This window comes from Sinocyclocheilus rhinocerous, unplaced genomic scaffold (genome assembly GCF_001515625.1).
Source record: "Sinocyclocheilus rhinocerous isolate Xijiao unplaced genomic scaffold, SAMN03320098_v1.1 scaffold1615, whole genome shotgun sequence".
In the NCBI taxonomy this organism is placed as follows: domain Eukaryota; kingdom Metazoa; phylum Chordata; class Actinopteri; order Cypriniformes; family Cyprinidae; genus Sinocyclocheilus; species Sinocyclocheilus rhinocerous.
The window spans coordinates 353,790-370,710 of NW_015645292.1; the positions used below are offsets into that span (position 1 = coordinate 353,790).

The 16,921-nt window shown below is 37.9% G+C and overlaps 1 protein-coding gene across 1 annotated transcript in view; it reads left to right on the forward strand.

Annotated features, from left to right (window-relative positions):
• The window catches only part of LOC107705867 (plexin-A1-like), a 117,023-nt gene that overhangs the window by 15,437 nt on the left and 84,665 nt on the right, over positions 1–16,921 (forward strand). The window contains exons 2-3 of the mRNA XM_016509373.1: positions 9,749–11,110; positions 15,699–15,881. Coding sequence (XP_016364859.1) covers positions 9,935–11,110; positions 15,699–15,881 — 1,359 coding nt within the window. The 5' untranslated portion in view covers positions 9,749–9,934. The remainder of the gene's footprint in view (positions 1–9,748; positions 11,111–15,698; positions 15,882–16,921) is intronic.

Consider the following 16,921-nt stretch of genomic DNA (forward strand, 5'->3'; position numbering starts at 1 on the left):
AAACATAAAACCATGTCTGCATTTGTGATTGGAGAAATGCCAAACAACAAGCCTACTCTACACTGCTCAAAACTCGCGTTTGAATCATCAGTGGCAAATTATTTAAATATAAAAAACCTACTTACAGGCTGTGAGTCAGAAACGCCAGACTGTCCTTGCAAAGTTGGAACTGCCCAACTTTATAGAAACAGCCTTTGTGCCACAGATGCAGTGTTGGCTACTGGTTCAGGAAACAGTCTTTATCCTCCATAAAATGCGCTGGACACATCTGAATATTTGGGTTGAAGTGTTCTGGAACAGTGTTGTAAATACAACGTAACCACTGATTTCTAGTCGTGTCCTCTTTTGGAAGACCAAACAAAGTAGTTTCGCTTTCACAACGAAGCACACAGCGACCCCAGAACATGGCAGCGGCGGCAACAGCAAGAATAAAAGTTATGCCTTCTTTCTTTGCGTGAACATTTGGGCGGCGTTATGCAAATCTTCCCACATAGTGACGTAGACATGTGGGGGCGTGTTAGAACGAGCCGTTTTAGGTAGGCGTGGCTGACTCTTAACTTTTATAAAGAATATCTCTTTGGATTTGAGACTTTAGTGTTTGCAACTTTACAGATCTTCTTTATGCACCAAGAGCTTGTAACACTCCAAAGAGAAAGGAAAAGTTGAAATCGCATCATATGACCCCTTTAAATCAAGGCTGGTTCATGGTTATTTTTATTTATTTATTTATTATAATTTTTTTTTTTAATCACTCTAGAAATGTAAGCACATTGTATTATGTTAAAAGTTAAGTTTCAGTAAGATTTGAAAAGTCTCTTCTGCTCACCGAGGCTTCATTTATTTGATCAAAATTACAGTAAAAACAGTAATATTGTGAAATATTATTACAGTTTAAAATAGCTGTTTTCTATGTGAATATCTGTTAAAATGTAATTTATTCATCTGAGCAAAGCTGTATTTTCAGTCTTCAGTGTCTCATGATCTTCAGAAATCATTCTAATATGCTGATTTGCTGCTCAAGAAATACAGTATCTCACAGAAGTGATTTATATTTCAGGATTCTTTGATGAACTGAAAGTTCAAAAGAACAGCGTTTACTTGAAATAGAAATCTTTTGTAACATTATAAACGTCTTTACTGGCACTTTTGATTGTTGATTTAATGCATCCTTGCTCAAAAGTATTAATTTCTTTCAAGTTTAATAATGACACCTTATGTCATTGTTTTTGTACCAGAAAATACTGCTTTTATCAAATTATAAATTATATTTTTGGATAGTTGTATATAATGGAAAAAAAATATTGTTGCCTGAAATTGCTTTAGTGTAGTTAGTGACCTTTTGTTAGTTTATGTATAGCTAACTTTTTTTTGTTTGTTTGACTGTAGTTTAAATTGCATGGCCCGTGGTTTGAAAAAATGCAGTCCTCACGATTATATCTCTCATATCTTGAGTATATCCCCCAGCCCTGTGTGTTTGCACATGTTACCTGTATCTTATGTAAATATTGAGATTTGAGAGGTTAAAACCACACACTGATGACATGCATGCAAATAAAAACTGCTCAAACTCTCAAGGTGAAAGTGTGTGTGTTTTAGCGGTGAAGAAGTCCAGCTGGTCTGTCCGGTTGAGTCACTGTTTAGAGGTTTCTCCGCCGGTTGGTTTATGACAGATGCTACTTTTGTCTCTCAGAGCTGCGGGTTGAAGTTTGATTGAAACTCATGGATCTGCGGGATACAGACACTCGTTCTCATGCTCTTGCTGCTACGCCGCTATTGTAAACAGCACTGTTAGCGTTGTTTGCTACATAAACTGTCGATAGTGCTCAGGATCGCTAATCTAGGCATGAAAATGTGTCATCCTACACATTTGTGTTCCAGTCATGGATAAATTGCATTATCCAAAAATGCAGAAATGTTCCAGAAATGTACTTTTTGCATCGTCTTAAAGGGATAGTTCACCCAAAAATGACATTTTTGTCATTTAGTCTCACTCATGTTGTTTCAAACCTGTATGAGTTTCTTGTTGAACAAAAATGAAGATATTTTGAAGAATGTTGGTAACCAAACTGGTCCCCATTGACTTCCATTGTATTTCTTTCCATACTATGGAAGTCAATGGCTACCAGCACCTATATGGTTACAAACATTCTTCAAAATATCTTCTTCTGTGTTCAACAGAAGACAGAAACTCATACAGGTTTGAAACAACTTGAGGGTGAGTGAATGATGATGATTTTCATTTTTGGGTGAACTATCCCTTTAATACTACAGTACATTTTCATACGCTTTTCGAGCGTGTTCTTCAACAGAGCTGTGAATTCTGGTGTGTTCTTAATAACAGCAATTTAATATCTTGTAAACTTCTCAATCTTCATTTTCCTCAATTAAAGTCGTAAGCGTCTAATTGTGTGACGACATCACCTTTCCCTGAAGTTGCAATCAGCACCTGTTTTCTACAGAACACACACTCTCCGTCTCTCTCTCTCTCTTTCTGTGTGCAGTGGCACAAATCTGCAATTCAATTTGCAACAGTTTAATTTGTGTTTAAGATGCAAATGTAGCCGTTCTGATAATGAGTCCAGAGCGCTTACACACTCATTCATTAGCTCACAGTGTCAACACACACACACACACACACACACTCATGCACGAAAATGAGACACAGAACAAAATAGAATTATCTGTGTGTAAAGGTCACAAAACGAGAGTTGAGGTTGAGAGTTGAGAAAACAAACGGATGGAAAATTTCACTGTTCGACTGTTTTAAAGACCACTAATGCTGAGAGACAGACAGAAACACAACCGAAAGAGAGACAGGAAACAAAATAGGAAATAAATAAATGTGTGTGTATTGCATTTTATGTAAATAAATTATTTTAAATACAATATAAATAAAATTTTAAAAATATAAAAAGTTATGAACAATTGAACTTGTTTTTTCAATTTCAGTCTGTACTTAAAATACATACACAGTAAGTCATTTATTTGCATTAAACTTGAAATCAAAATTTTTTATGACTTCTTTTTAAGGCTTTGTAAGCTAATATAGCAGTAAAGTATAAACTAGAGCACTGTGTTATTCTTTTTTTTTATATAGTTATATAGTATTAATAGTATAGTTAAAATTTAATATATACTGACATTTATTTTCTATTAGATTTTATGTTATTAAAAATATATTAAATACAATATAAATAAAATATAAAATATATAAAACGTTATTAATTTTAAGTTTTGCCTTTTAAATTTAAGTGAATGCTTAAAACGCATACGGTAAATCATTTAATCGCATTAAACTAGGAATCACGCAGTTATTTATGACTTCCTTTAAGGCTTTGTAAGCTAATATTGCAGCAAAGTGTAAACTAGAGCACTATGCATTGTTCTTTTTTATAGTTATATAGTTTTTATAGTATATAGGCTTGTTTTATAGTAGATTAGGCATTGCACATGCAGACTCCAGAGGTGTTCACCTGTTCATCATGCATCTGATTTCATTTGGCGAGCACATGTAATGCACTAGTGCACCGGAAAAAAACAATCCATCCGTTTCTGAAATTCACTTAATTTCCTTATTTGCATAACACCATGTGACTGGAATTTAAAGAGCACCCTAATCACTCATTGCAAGACATGGCAGTGGATATGATGTAATAATGGCGATAGACGGGTGAGCGAATGCAGCATTGAGCCTGTTTTACTAGTTTGTCATTCATTCCCTCTGTGTGTCATGCATATGCATGCATGCAAATGTTCACGCGTGTGTTATGCACATCATGTAGTGTAGTCAGATGTGTGTCTCCTCTCAGATCACACGTCGGTCTCATTCTGCTTTTGTGGAAGGTGATGAAACTGATTTAAAGGACGTGCACAGTTGTATCTTGTGTTTTATCTCTCGCAGACACTCACAGCTGTACATGCTGTACTGTTTCTTACGCTTCACTGACCGCGTTTTTGCGGCCAAGTAGGAAACCAGAAAGACGGCAGGACTGACAGACAGATCACATGTTGCTGCTTGACTCGTTTTCTTCGGTTCCTCTCGTTTCCTCTGGAATGTTAACAGGCTGAACCCTCACAAGTCATCGGAGCAGGGGATTCTGGGTAATTGTCTCGTAATCCCAAAAGCTAGGTGATGTAATGGAAGTGTTTTGGTCATCCTGGTCTGTTTTGAAGTAATTCGAGACAAAACATTCTGGTTTTCTCTTTCATGGTCTCCAGTTGGATGAGAACATCTCTAAATGCTTTCGATTCACACTCTTAGACGAATCAATCTTCTGTGAAGGACTGGCATGAAGTCAAAATATTAAATAAAGGCTGAGGGATGTTCAACAAACATGCTTTCTGTTGAGCAAAACAGTCATAGTGCAACAGTCCAGGTCTGGAAGTAAAAATCTTGTTCATTTTCTCCAAAGGGGAATTGATGCTTAATAACTTAACAGGTCTTAAAACAGACCTGCAAAAGAATGATTATGCAAACTAAATCTCTACCAAAAGATAAATACGACATGCAAGTCTTGCCAAAAAATACTCCACTACCATGAAGCACTGCAAATGACATAATAAAAGTCCTATGCTCTCAAACTACTTCAGTTTTTGTATATCTATATATGCATATCTTGCAACACATGGAAATATATTGTATAAATATGTGACCCTGGACCACAAAACCAGTCATAAGGGTCATTTTTTTAAAATTGAGATTGAATAAATAAGCTTTCCATTGATGTTATGATAGGACAATATTTGGCCGAGATGCAACTATTTGAAAATCTGGAATCTGAGGGTGCAAAAAAATCTAAATATTGATAAAATCGCCTTTAAAGTTGTCCAAATGAAGTTCTTAGCAATGCATATTACTAATCAAAAATTAAGTTTTGATATATTTACGGTAGGAAATTTACAAAATATCTTCATGGAACATGATCTTTACTTAATATCCTAATGATTTTTGACATAAAAGAAAAATCGATAATTTTGACCCATATAATGTTTTTGTGGCTATTGCTAAAAATATACCCCAGTGACTTAAGACTGGTTTTGTGGTTCCAGGGTCACATATATGAAAATAAAACCATTATAACTGATAAAATATGTAAACATTTGTTAATTTTTTTCTGTCCATTTTAATTCGATTGTCATCCGCAGTGCATCATGTGATTGTAGTTCTTTCACTCATTAAAGCCTTTAAATTCAGAGTTTTGTCATTTTCTCCGCTTTTCAAATTTTTTTTTTTTTTGCTTTGCAGAGTCTGTAATGTTGTGACTCACGTTGTAGCTGGTTGGTTTGGTTAATGGCTTATAACGCTTTAACAAAGACTTTTTTTAAATCCTTATGTACATTTTTACATTTGCATTTTTACGTGCAATCACAGAATGTTGCGATTTTTGTTGCTACAGTGTTTTCTTCGGTTGATAGGGTGTTCTGAGTGGTTGCTGGGTGGTTTCTGATTTATTCAAAGATTGTTAGATCAGATAATGGGATCATATAATGGTTTTATGGATGAATATGAATGGTGATTTTTATTATAAATGTGTGGTAGATGTCATGAGTGCAGTGAGCTGGACAGGTTTCAGAAAGCTTAGAGCTGCATGCAGGGGCAGGGCTGGAGATGAGGGTGTGTGATGGGGGATTTTACTCCTCTATGGTGGGTAAAAAGGGTTAAACGATGGGGGAAGTGTAAACAACATCTGTTTAGCCCCGACCTTACCTCAGTTTCTGACAAAATACTGGTAACTACCGCTAATACTACAGTAAAACAGTGTCACATGCTTTTAGGTTCTAAAACTACTTGCATTGTTTGAAGAAGTTCATGTTTTGATTTATTGATTTATTGTTTTACAGTAGTAACTGTGGTATTATTGTGTAAATGTTATGCATACAGATAATAAATGTTGGATGTGCATGGATATATTCACACCCATCCAAACACAGAACACTGTTTCTTCAGTGACGTATCTGTGTAGTGCTGGATAAACACACGTGGTCAGTTTTGCATGCGGTTCATTTGTCTGCAGCTTATTTACTGTTTAATTATTGAGATATTGAGCTGTGAAATGACCGTGCCATCGCTGACTGGCCACTTCCTGTGCACTCGTGTTTTCCTTCCTGTCCCGTTTAAAATTTCAGTAAAAAAATCAGTATTCAAGCTGTTGAAAGTGAAGAATCACCCAAATATTAGGCCTATATACTAGAAATATATTACATAGTGTAAAGCAGCGATAAACATTTTAAACCATATTAAATCAGAAAGTGCCTTCCAGTTCAAATAAACTTGTCTTTGAATAAACCTTGTGTAAAAGTGTCTTTTGGCATTTAAAAATTTGTCAATATTGCTGTAGCTAAACATTTGATGAAGAAACCGTTTTTGCTCAGAAATTGATAGTAAATTTCACAAACAATTGCAAACAAACAGCAAAGAATGCATTGGATTAAATATGAAATTTTGACGTAGAAAAACTGAAATGGTACTTTCCTGTAAAACATACTCTAAAAAGCATTTTTACAGTGTGGAAAGTCTTGTCGAGCACATTGCATTGTGGGATTGAGTATCTGTAATGCAGTTGTTTTCAAATATAGCACATAATTTGGGTAGGCATATTGTGCACAGAATGCTTATTGTACTTTCTTTTTAAAAAAGTATGCCATAGTTTGCCATTGTAAATATACAGTTTCTCTGTGTTTTTTCCCAACTGAGGCTACTGGTTTATATGAGTATATTGCTTTTGTGTGTGTTTTATACACGTCTGTTTCGGAGTGTATTCTGTGTGTATTCGCGCTCCATCTGAGAGGCGTGTGCTGTAATTGATATGCCACAAGTAATAAATCAGCCGGCCGCCTGCCACCACTCGCCATTATCTGAGGAAACGGGTTTAGAGGTCTGTCCGCAGTGTGTGGACGTGAATTTATGCTGTTTTCTAAAGCAGAGGGGCTGTGAGACGACTCGCAGAGTAACGTGTCCTCGGGCAGCTGTGGGAAAAATGGAGAATGAATTGACTTCCATATTAACTGTGTCTCATGTTCCTTATGCTGAAATGTACCCCAGCGCTTGTTTCGTTGGTGTGTGGCAGTTTCTAAGGATGAATCTCACAAAACCTGTCAGGAACGTTTCTTGCCCGAAGCATTTTTTGCTTAAAGATAATGAAGAAGGACCATTACAAGTTTTTGCATTGCATTTCCTTGATGATGCAGCGGTTGTTTTAAATAATTGAATAAAACATTTAAAAAGTGTTTCTGCGTATAAGTTATTGGATGCTTATACATAAATAAAGCTTGTGGTAGATGTGTCAGTAAATAAAGGTTCTATGACTGTAATGTGTTTGCATAGTAGTCTGTCTGTGGTTTTAGGACGTGTGTGAGTGGCTCATTTGACACGAGTAGAATCTGATGCCAGTGATAATATTGAGCTAGTTTGTGGATTCATTGATTGGTGTCATTTAAGTAGTTACTGATCGTCTGAAGTGCAGGTACTCATGGGAAATTGGCAAATCTAAAAGTGGAAGATGAGAACACAAGATGAAAAGAAAGCCTTCAGGGATGTTAGACAAGAATTTCTTTTATCTCTTGATGAGATTGATATTTCTCCTCAGTTGTCAGTACTTTCTGAGGCGTTTAGGGAGACATTCTTTCATTTGTATTTTCACATTCATTCGTTTCAATACTCATGCTCGCTCATATCTCTAAACTCGCTACAAATACTTGTGTGTTGACCGTTTTAACCGTTTCATTGCCATGTAGCTGTTGGAGGACACACAGATGCACTTTGGTTTGTTATTTATGGTCGACTCTGTCATGGAACGATCCGCTCAGATGAAGAGAAATTAGGTTTGGGAATCTCGTACAGGTTTCTGCCTTAATCATTCTGTATTTCGCGCACATGCACACAAACATTACACATAGTAACACAACAGGCACAAAATATAGCCTAACTTATGATTTGCCTTACTGTGGCGGTACCATAGTAAATTGATGGTGATTGCATGGTACTGAATGGTTACAAAATTCATGTACTTTTGTAGTATTTCAGAGAAAACCACGGTACTACCATGTCATGGGTTACACTGGGAATGTTTGTAAGGGTTACCAAACTTGCATATATGGAAAAATAACAGAACAATTCAAAATTTCTATATAAAATATGATGGCAGCTCATCTCTGAAATGGAATCGTTTTAGTCGGTTGGTCCTGTGCTGATAGACAGAGGAATAGTACTTTCCCTTTTACAGTCCATTTTCACGCATGTTTCTGGAGCTCTGTGGAATGACGCCACTTCCCATCATCCCGTCCTTGGGGAATGATGGACAGATAAGAAGGCCCTCAATCACCCGAACAGGAAAAAAGCAACGGAGATAAGAAATGGGCAAAGAAAAGGCGAGAGAAAGGAAAACATTCTTCCTATTTTCCCTCAGCTCTATCTCCCCTTTTTATTTCCTTTATCTTTCACAGTTTTCGCTTGCCTCTGGCTCTCTCCTGTTGCTGAGATTTTCCTGTTTTTGTAGTTCTGACTCCATGAAATCCCCAGTGGAAATGGTGAAGGTGAACTCAGATTTGTTTGTTTGGATTTATTTTCCATCATCAGCAGAATCACAGTCTGTTTTCCTAACAATTAAGTAGGTAGTAATTTTTATCAGGTGCTTTTATCCAAAACAACTACAGGTATAGTTCCTCTGGAGCAACCTGGGGTTAGGTTTCAAGCGTAGACTGTATAAAAACATGGGCGTAGTGTCCGTGACGTCACCTGTAGGTTTCTGAAGAGCATTTTTAAAGCCCAAAGTGGGTGGAGCCGGCTGTCGACATCTTGGCAGCGCGTCACTCACACGGAAGGTTGACGCTTGGTTTCAAGGCAGCCCTTTTGAGTTACCAGTCCAGATTTTTATTTACTGTAATATCAGTTCTGGGTTTGTTGATCTGTTGACTTTAAATGGCAATGTCTAAACCAGGGTTCATCAAATCTTAATACATTTTTGAGTAACCCTGAAGATCTTGATTAGCTTGTACAGTTATCTTTGATTAGGTCAGTGGCTGTCCAGAGGCAGATTTGAGGAACCCTGGTCTAAACTTATGGCCCAGTTACTATTAATAATTGGTGTATAGGCCTAGCAGATTTTTAGCACAGTTTACTGGTTTGTCACCACTTTGGATCATTTAGCCTAACCATGGTGTACAGCTATAAATGAATCTTCATAATGCATTGTTGTGGAACTCTTCCTGGCTTTATAGTGCAATCTGTGTTCTCAGAGCTGTAAATTTGAAAATGACAAGATGTATAAATCACTTCAAGATGACTTGAAACGGCACAATATCAATTTCTTTCCCTTGTAATGTTCAGAACAACTTCAAGCATTTCAGACCTCAAAGACTTACTTTAGACTTGCTTGTTTTCAGGGCACTTTTAAAGGTGCACTGTTATGTACTTGCATACTTCATCTACACAATGCTGCTGTCAGATGCTTTGTGATGATGGATGTCTTATGCCCATATTGAAGCAGGACCAACTCTACAGCTGCGTTGTTGCTTAGTGAAGAGTTTGTACACAGTGCGTCTCCAATCCATCTTCACCCTCAGAGCTATCAGTCTTAGTAATTAAAAGTTGACACGGTTCACCTCATTTGACCACACGATTCTAAATGATTTGTGGCAAAATGAAAGATATCGTCATCACTCTCTTTCCTCACTGTTTGACTTTGATAAATGATGCATAATAAATTGGATATGTTCCATTTGCACTCATAATGTGTTTTTTGCCCTGCAGGAGCCCAGGACGAGGAATTGAGGTGGATGTTGAAGTGGATGACCGTTGTGTGAGAAGGCAAAGAACCGTTCAATCAATAAAGCCTGTGCTGAGTCCCTTTCTTGTTTGCTGAGTTTGTTTAAAAGTCCCCGATTGAAGACGAAGCGTGGACCACCATATTCTTCACTTGTGAGGACCAGGGCAGAAATGTGGCCTCAGCAGGGGCCACAATGCTTTATTAGCCCAAGGACTGTGGTGCTTTTTGGGCTGCTGACTATCTGCATATTCCCTCACCTTTCTGAAGGATCCCCAGAGCCATTTAGGTCCTTCTTGCCTCCTGACTGGGGTCTAACGCATTTAGCCATCCATAACAAGACAGGGGATGTGTACGTTGGTGCGGTAAACTGGATCTACAAGCTTTCTAGCAACTTGACCAAGTTGAGGAGTCATATGACGGGTCCTGTAGTGGACAACGAGAAATGCTATCCACCTCCAGGTGTACAGTTATGCCCCCATGACCTTGCCCCAAATAGTAATGTGAACAAGCTGCTGCTAATAGACTATGCCCAAAACCGACTCATTGCTTGTGGTAGCACCTCGCAAGGCATCTGTCAGTTTCTACGCCTGGATGATCTTTTCAAGCTTGGCGAGCCACAGCACCGTAAGGAACACTATCTCTCCAGCGTCGTCGAGTCAGGAACCATGTCCGGAGTCATCATCTCTGAGGGTCATATCAGCAAGCTTTTCATTGGAACTCCCATCGATGGAAAATCAGAGTACTTCCCAACTCTTTCGAGCCGTAAGTTGATGGTCAATGAGGAAGATGCTGACATGTTCAGCTTTGTCCACCAAGACGAGTTTGTCTCCTCCCAGCTGAAGATCCCCTCGGATACGCTGTCCAAATTCCCGACGTTTGACATCTACTACATATACAGCTTTAGCAGTGAACAGTTTGTCTACTACTTGACCTTGCAGTTGGATACCCAACTTACTTCTCCTGATGCCAGTGGGGAACAGTTCTTCACCTCTAAGATCGTGCGACTCTGTATCGATGATCCCAGGTTCTACTCCTACGTGGAGTTCCCAATCGGATGCACCAAAGATGGCGTAGAGTACCGACTGATCCAGGACGCCTACTTGGCCAAACCTGGAAGGCAACTTGCAAACTCTTTGGGCATATCCGAGCAAGAGGACATATTGTTTACGGTCTTCTCCCAAGGCCAGAAGAACCGGGCCAAACCCCCAAAAGAGTCAGCACTCTGCCTGTTCACGCTAACGAGAATAAAGGAGAAGATAAAGGAAAGGATTCAGTCGTGCTATAGAGGAGAGGGCAGGCTGTCTTTGCCCTGGCTACTCAACAAGGAGCTACCATGCATCAACTCGGTAAGTCCACCCTCTCATGGCAGGCCATTAAGACGCACTGCATGGCTACGATTGATTTGTTGGGTTGGATGAATGGGTGTGCTTCAGTAATGTCCCCTGCCAGAGTTCAACTTCCATTATCTTGGTGCAAAGGGTGATTGTGATTAGATATAAGTGGCGAAGTTGTAGATCAGACTAGGGTTGTGAGGTTGGGACAGCTGGGAATGTTAAGGAGTGGCCTAGTAAAGTCCTCTAGATGACTAGAGTCTACTCATTGGGTTGGGGACTGCAAATTTGAGGACGGCCCTGGTTAAGACTACTGCACAACCATTGTCAAGAACCTGAAGACCTAGACTATTACCTTGTCTAACTGTGTCTAATAGTCTAACGTCATTTAAATTGTTGTAGAATATAAATATCACTTGCACTTTTCCTGTCACCCACCTCCTGTTTCCTTTTGCGTCCATTCTCTCTCGTTGTCTTTCTCCCAAGTGCTTCCATCATTCAGTCAGACAGGAACATCATTAGGGGAGTTGAGTAAATTTCATGAGTTGCTCTCTCGCTCATGCTATCTAATTTGTTTAGCGAGGCTAGATCCCATCTTCTCTGCCATCAGAGTCCGCTGGGACCAGGGCTTGCTTTTCGTCCTCTCGTTCGCTCGCTCTTAATCTCTCTCTCCTCATTCGTCTCTGTTCGTCTCACTCGCTCTGTCTTTCTTGGGGCTTTCAGTGGCAAAGAATGGCTTTCATTTAACCAAGCACTCAGAGATTAAGATCCCCATTTTTATTTTTCTGACTCATTCCAAATTGGTTTGATCTTTGCTATAAGTAGAGCTCTAAGCGGGTGGAATAATAGAGAATGAAAGACATTTTTGTGAAGCTAAACATATAGATATAGAGTGGCTGAATGTGTGATGTCTAAATACTTCAACATTAGAAATCGTCAAAGCTCTTTACTCTTTTTTTGTTTCATAAAGTTCAAATATATAACAATGGGCTTTTCACACTGTGCTTACCACTGGCTTAGTGTCTTTTTAAATCCTTGTTTATGGCCATTTTTAATCCTGGTTATCCCTGGCCTTTACACAACTGACCCCAAATTTCAGCCCTAAAATTCTACAGTGAGAAACAATTAAGGAAGAGCCTAGATGGTTGACTAGTCATCCAACTAACTAGTCAATTAGTGATTTGGTGGCAATTACAGTGCTGCTTTTAAATGGAGGTTTATTTCACAATTGTAGCAGGAACAATTCTTAAATTGTTGCATATAAACAACTCAACAAAACTTCTTCAACCTTGAATGGTTGAATGCAGAGTGAGTTTAACCCTGTGAATCCAAATGCTCAGGTTTCGTCGAAGCACATCCAGGATGCATATAGGGACGCGTTATGCTAGTTATTTGGAGCCTTTCTCATGACACTAAAAATTTCAATTTCAAAAAGCCCTTTAAGATTTTTTCAGAGGTTATGCTAGTTTTGAATAACTTTTAGAGAAGATTTCTTATTTTTGCAGTCTATATGGAAATCAAAGTGTCTGCTTATTTTTGGCACAGTCCGTGGTGTAAAATGTAAATCATGTTTAAAAATATTGTTTCCAAACAAATGTTCTTTCATTTTCTATAATCTTTATCAGATTCAAATTTGCTTAAAGTTTTTAAAACCACAACACAACACAAAACATTTTGTTTTTCTTAGTTCACTCAAATAGTTCACTCAAAAATCTAAATTCTCTCATTTACTGACCTGAAGATGGATGTCAAATGAGTTTGCAGTGACATAATGGTGAGTAAATGATTACACTTTCTGGGTTTCGAACTATTACTTTTGATTATCCTTGTTAAATTTGGTGGTTGTTGTTGTTGGCGTGCTGCTTGACGTCAGTGATTAAGTACACCGCTAATTAACCTCTTTAATGCCGCATGTCTGACAGAAGCGCCGCATCTGAACGTGTTCTTACTCACAGGGACAGAAATGAGCCGTTTAAATCTCATCAAAACAGAATGCTGAAAATCTGGTGCTGCTCAAATGATTCACGCTGATCAGATCAGGCAGCATGCTTAATATAACTCGTTTAACGCAAGAAATCTAAACATAGTTTGTACAGTCACATGTCTCTCTGTCCCGCTCTCCCTGTGGAATGTGGTGTGTTTGGTTTCGCCTCTGCCCTGGGCAGACACATAATCAGCAGTCTGAAAACATACACACTCATGCACGTCTATTGTTGTGAGGTTATATGTGTGTGTGTGTGTGTGTGTGATGGTATGTCCCTCTGCGACCTGTTTAGTCCTGCATTAGTTTTCACTTCACTAGTAAAGTGTGAATGTGTGTCTGTGTGAGAGAGAGAATGTAATTACTTTAGCACACACACTTTTGAGTGAATGCAATGCTCATCTTGTCTGTGTGACCCATGAGGATTGAGAGAATACTGCATCACATCAGCCATCAATCGAGTGTGAAATAGCAGTGGGACCAGAGCTCTGATCCAAAATTCATCATAGGTGCTCACGACTTTAAAAAAAAAACATACACTACTGTTCAAATGTTTGGTGTTTGTAAGACATATATATATATTTATATATATATAAAACAACACTTTTATTGATCAAGGATGGTTTAAATTGATCAAAAGTGACCGTAAAGACATTTATAATGTTACAAAAGTTTACTGTTTCAAATAAAAGCTGTTCTTTTGAACTTTCTATTGTTCTTCAAATTCTAGAAAAAGAATAGAAAGGTGAATCCTGAAAAATAAAATGTATCAGTTTCTACAAAAATATTGGGCAGCACAACTGTTTCCAACATTGATAATAATCAGAAATGTTTCTTGAGCAGCAAATCAACATATTAGAATGATTTCTGAAGATCATGTGACACTGAAGACTGGAGTAATGATGCTGAAAATACAGATTTGATCACAGAAATAAATTACAGTTTAACAGATATTCACATAGAAAACAGCTGTTTTAAATTGTAAAAATATTTCACAATATTACAGTTTTTACTGTTATTTTTGGATCAAATAAATCCATCCTTAGTGAGCAGAAGAGACTTCTTTTAAAAACATTAAAAATGACTTGAATAGTATTATATATCTTTACAAATAAGGCAATTCTATAATGCTATAATTCTATCGAATACAAATTTCAGCTTTTTTTCTGTACAGCTGTTCAAAGGGATTGCCTTTATGCTCATAGTTAAAAGTCTGATATTTAAATAAGCTCAGCTCATGATGGCATAAAGATGTTGAATTAAATTACTTTTGATGTTTTCAAAGTGATAAATCCTCCAGCTGAGCTTTCAGTGTGTGCTAGCGCGAGAGCATCTGACTGCTTGACATCAGGTTTTTAGCTCAGAGGAGGAAAAGCGAGTTTGCTAAGTGAATTGATGCCCGTCTGACTCCTTCCTCTTTCTTTATTCTCTTTCCTTTCTTCCTGCTGTGAGCTAGAGACTCTTCTGGATGGATTAAGACAGAAAGAAAAACAGAGTAAAGGGGAGGTGAAGAGAGAAAGAAAGGTTATTGATGTATGCCTGGGCGGCTTTAGAGGACGCGCGCACACACGGACACAAACAGACACACACACAAACAGACACACACACAAACAGACACACACACAAACAGACACACACACAAACAGACACACACACAAACAGACACACACACAAACAGACACACACACAAACAGACACACAAACAGACACACTCACTCACACACACACACACACACACACACACACACACACACAGTCACACACAGTCACACACTCACACAGTCACACACTCACACACACACACACACAGTCACACACACACTCACACAGTCACACACTCACACACTCGCACACACACACACACGCACACACACACAAACAGACACACACGCACACACACAAACAGACACACTCACACACACACACACACACACACACACAGACACACACACACACACACACAAACAAAATAAAATAAAATTCAGCAGCACAACTGTTTTCAAAATTGATAATAATCAGAAATGTTTCTTGAGCAGCAAATCAGCATATTAGAATGATTTCTGAAGATCATGTGACACTGAAGACTGGAGTAATGATGCTGAAAATTCAGCTTTGATCACAGAAATAAATTACATTTTAACAGATATTCACATAGAAAACAGCTATTTTAAATTATAATAATATTTCTAATTTTTTTTTACTGTATTTTTGATTAAATAAATGCCTTGGTGAGCAGAAGACGACTTTTCAAAAACATAAAAAAATCTTACTGATTTTACTGACTTATATATATGTCACTTAACTAACATATACTTAAAAATGGCAGTCTGTTGGAAAATGAAAATAACAGTAAATTGGTTTTAAAAGTATTGTAAATATATATTAGCCTTTTCCCACTCTCTAACTTCCGCGTCCTGACGTCTCCTTTCCAGAGTTTCCTGCAATACAGTGACCTAGCTTTTTCATTTTGTCATCCATGTGATAAATAACCATACAGCTGTCTACCACTGACTTCCGCTGATATTGTTTTTAGGAAAACCCACCATGACAGTCCGTCTTACCAAGCCACTGACTTTTAGATTGAGTCCCTTTTCTAACTCTGCCTCCGTTTGTCTCTTCCAGCCTCTCCAGATCGACGATAACTTCTGTGGGCAGGATTTTAACCAGCCTCTAGGGGGCACCAGCACTATCGAGGGCATTCCGCTCTTCATAGACAAAGATGACGGAATGACTTCGGTAGCTGCTTACGATTACCGTGGCAACACAGTGGTTTTCGCAGGAACACACAACGGCCGAATGAAGAAGGTAAGCCTCGTAGAGTTGCACATCTTATGGTTTTTTGATACTCTGTGTGCATTAATGGTATCTTGTGGAGTTTTCTTTTTTCTTTTTCTTTTTTTTTCTTTGTTTGGTTGACTTAGCAGATTGTTGAAAGCTATAGTTGAAGAGGTTTAAGATGCAATTCTTGGTGTTGTGTGTTGCAAATGTTTTTTTATTTATTTATTTATGTTATGTTGCTGTGATGGAGAATTGTTGGGCTATGAGAAGTTGAAACCATCAACCAATTAGTTAAACTGACAAATCTGTTAAATGAAACATCAAAACGGATGCCATTTAGTTTCTTAGTGCATGTGTGACTGATTTACACATTATTCCAAAAAGACAGTTTGTTTCATTTTTCATTCAAATGAAATCGCTCTGCTTCTTCAGAATTAATGGAAACCATCAACCAACTAGTTAAAGTGACACAATAGTTTCCTAATGCATGTTCCTGCTTATATTCTGAAAGATTTATCAAATTGCTCTGCTTCTGAAACAGCTTTCCAATTCATCTGATATCACTTAGGAGTGAACTGTTGGTTAATGTTAACAATGGCAAATGCTATTTTAATTAATGTTGCCTTTAAAACTAAAGCATGTCATTATCCATTGATGAATGCTGATTAGATTCAGTTGTTGTGTTTGGGACTGTAAGTAGATATTAAATGGTGTAGATGTTTACAGCAGACATTTAGAGATGATGGTTGTAGTTTTCATTCTTATGACATAGACATTGCATTGTTGCGTTGTGGAAAGTGGTTTTCAGACCTCCAGCATCATGTTTTGTTTCATGTTCCCGTATAGCGGTAGACCGATATATCATTAATATTAGACATTTGGCGTCTTGTAATTATCAGCATTGCCCGATAATATAGCATTCACCATTGCATGAGTCACTTATGCTTGTGTTGTTGTCATTTGTAAGTCTTTTTGCATAACAGCTGGAGCTTGAGACATTTCTGAAGTGTTTTAGATGCTAGAGGACCTGTGTGCATTGGCTCAAGTTTTCAAATAGTAGTTTGGCA